The sequence below is a fragment of the Pteropus vampyrus genome, unplaced genomic scaffold (genome assembly GCF_000151845.1).
Source record: "Pteropus vampyrus isolate Shadow unplaced genomic scaffold, Pvam_2.0 Scaffold3013, whole genome shotgun sequence".
Classification (NCBI taxonomy): domain Eukaryota; kingdom Metazoa; phylum Chordata; class Mammalia; order Chiroptera; family Pteropodidae; genus Pteropus; species Pteropus vampyrus.
In genome coordinates, this window is record NW_011891794.1 from 6852 (window position 1) to 7702 (window position 851).

Consider the following 851-nt stretch of genomic DNA (forward strand, 5'->3'; position numbering starts at 1 on the left):
CTCCTTCTGCTACCTCAGCACCTCCCGCGTCCCCTGCCCTGCCCTGGCTCCCTCTGTGGTGGGGGCCCGAGGGGGTACCAGGAACGGCAGCCCCCCCCTCCGTCAAGGCCTCTCTCTGGGTTGTTCTCATGCGCCTCTGGTGCCATACCCACCACAGTCCCCTGTCTAAGGGCGGGAATGGAATGGGGGGCTGGGGAGGGAGACAGACGGGCAGGGCCTACAGACGTGGGGCTGGGAGCAAATCCGTGGACCCCGGGCCGTTTCTGGGCGGGAAGGGTGCAGAGTGAGGCGCACCCATCCCCAAGAGAAGGAGACGAAGCGTCGGGGACCTTGGGGAAAGGAGGATGGTTCCAGCAGAGCCTAAGTTGGGGACCGTGACGGGCCCTGATGAGGGCGGCCTGCCCTCTTCCATGACGGACGGTGGGAGAGACAGGGCCTGTCGGAGGGAGGGACGGAGAGCGGGCCCCCAGAAGCACGTGTGTGCCGGCCATGCCCTGCGCGGCACAGCGGGGGAAGCCGGGGGCCGCCCGCTGGGCCTCACCGTCTCGGGACATGCCCAGCGCCAGGCATTTCTGCAGGCGGCAGTGCTGGCACCGGTTTCGGCTCGTGCGGTCGATGGGGCAGTTCCGCTGCCGGGTGCAGGAGTAGGCCACGTTGCAGTGCTGGCTTCTGCGGAAGAAGCCCTGGGGCGGGCGGGCGGGCGGACACCAGGCTGCTGACCCCGGCCAGGCCCAGCTCCGTCCCCGCGCCTCCAGCCCCCCCGCCAGCTGCGGCCCCGGCTCCCCCAGATCCCACGACAGGTCACTTTTCTTAGCATAATTGCAGTTTGTCCTGCAATCACTTCCCCAGCT

At 68.6% G+C, this 851-nt stretch overlaps 1 protein-coding gene across 1 annotated transcript in view; it reads right to left on the bottom strand.

Moving 5' to 3' along the window:
- The window catches only part of LOC105310409 (nuclear receptor ROR-gamma-like), a gene marked incomplete at its 5' end in the record, with an annotated part of 3815 nt that extends 3132 nt beyond the window's left edge, over positions 1-683 (bottom strand). Inside the window, one exon of the mRNA XM_023526718.1 lies at positions 542-683. Within this exon, the coding sequence (XP_023382486.1) occupies positions 542-683 (142 nt within the window). The remainder of the gene's footprint in view (positions 1-541) is intronic.
- Positions 684-851: the final 168 nt, after the last annotated feature.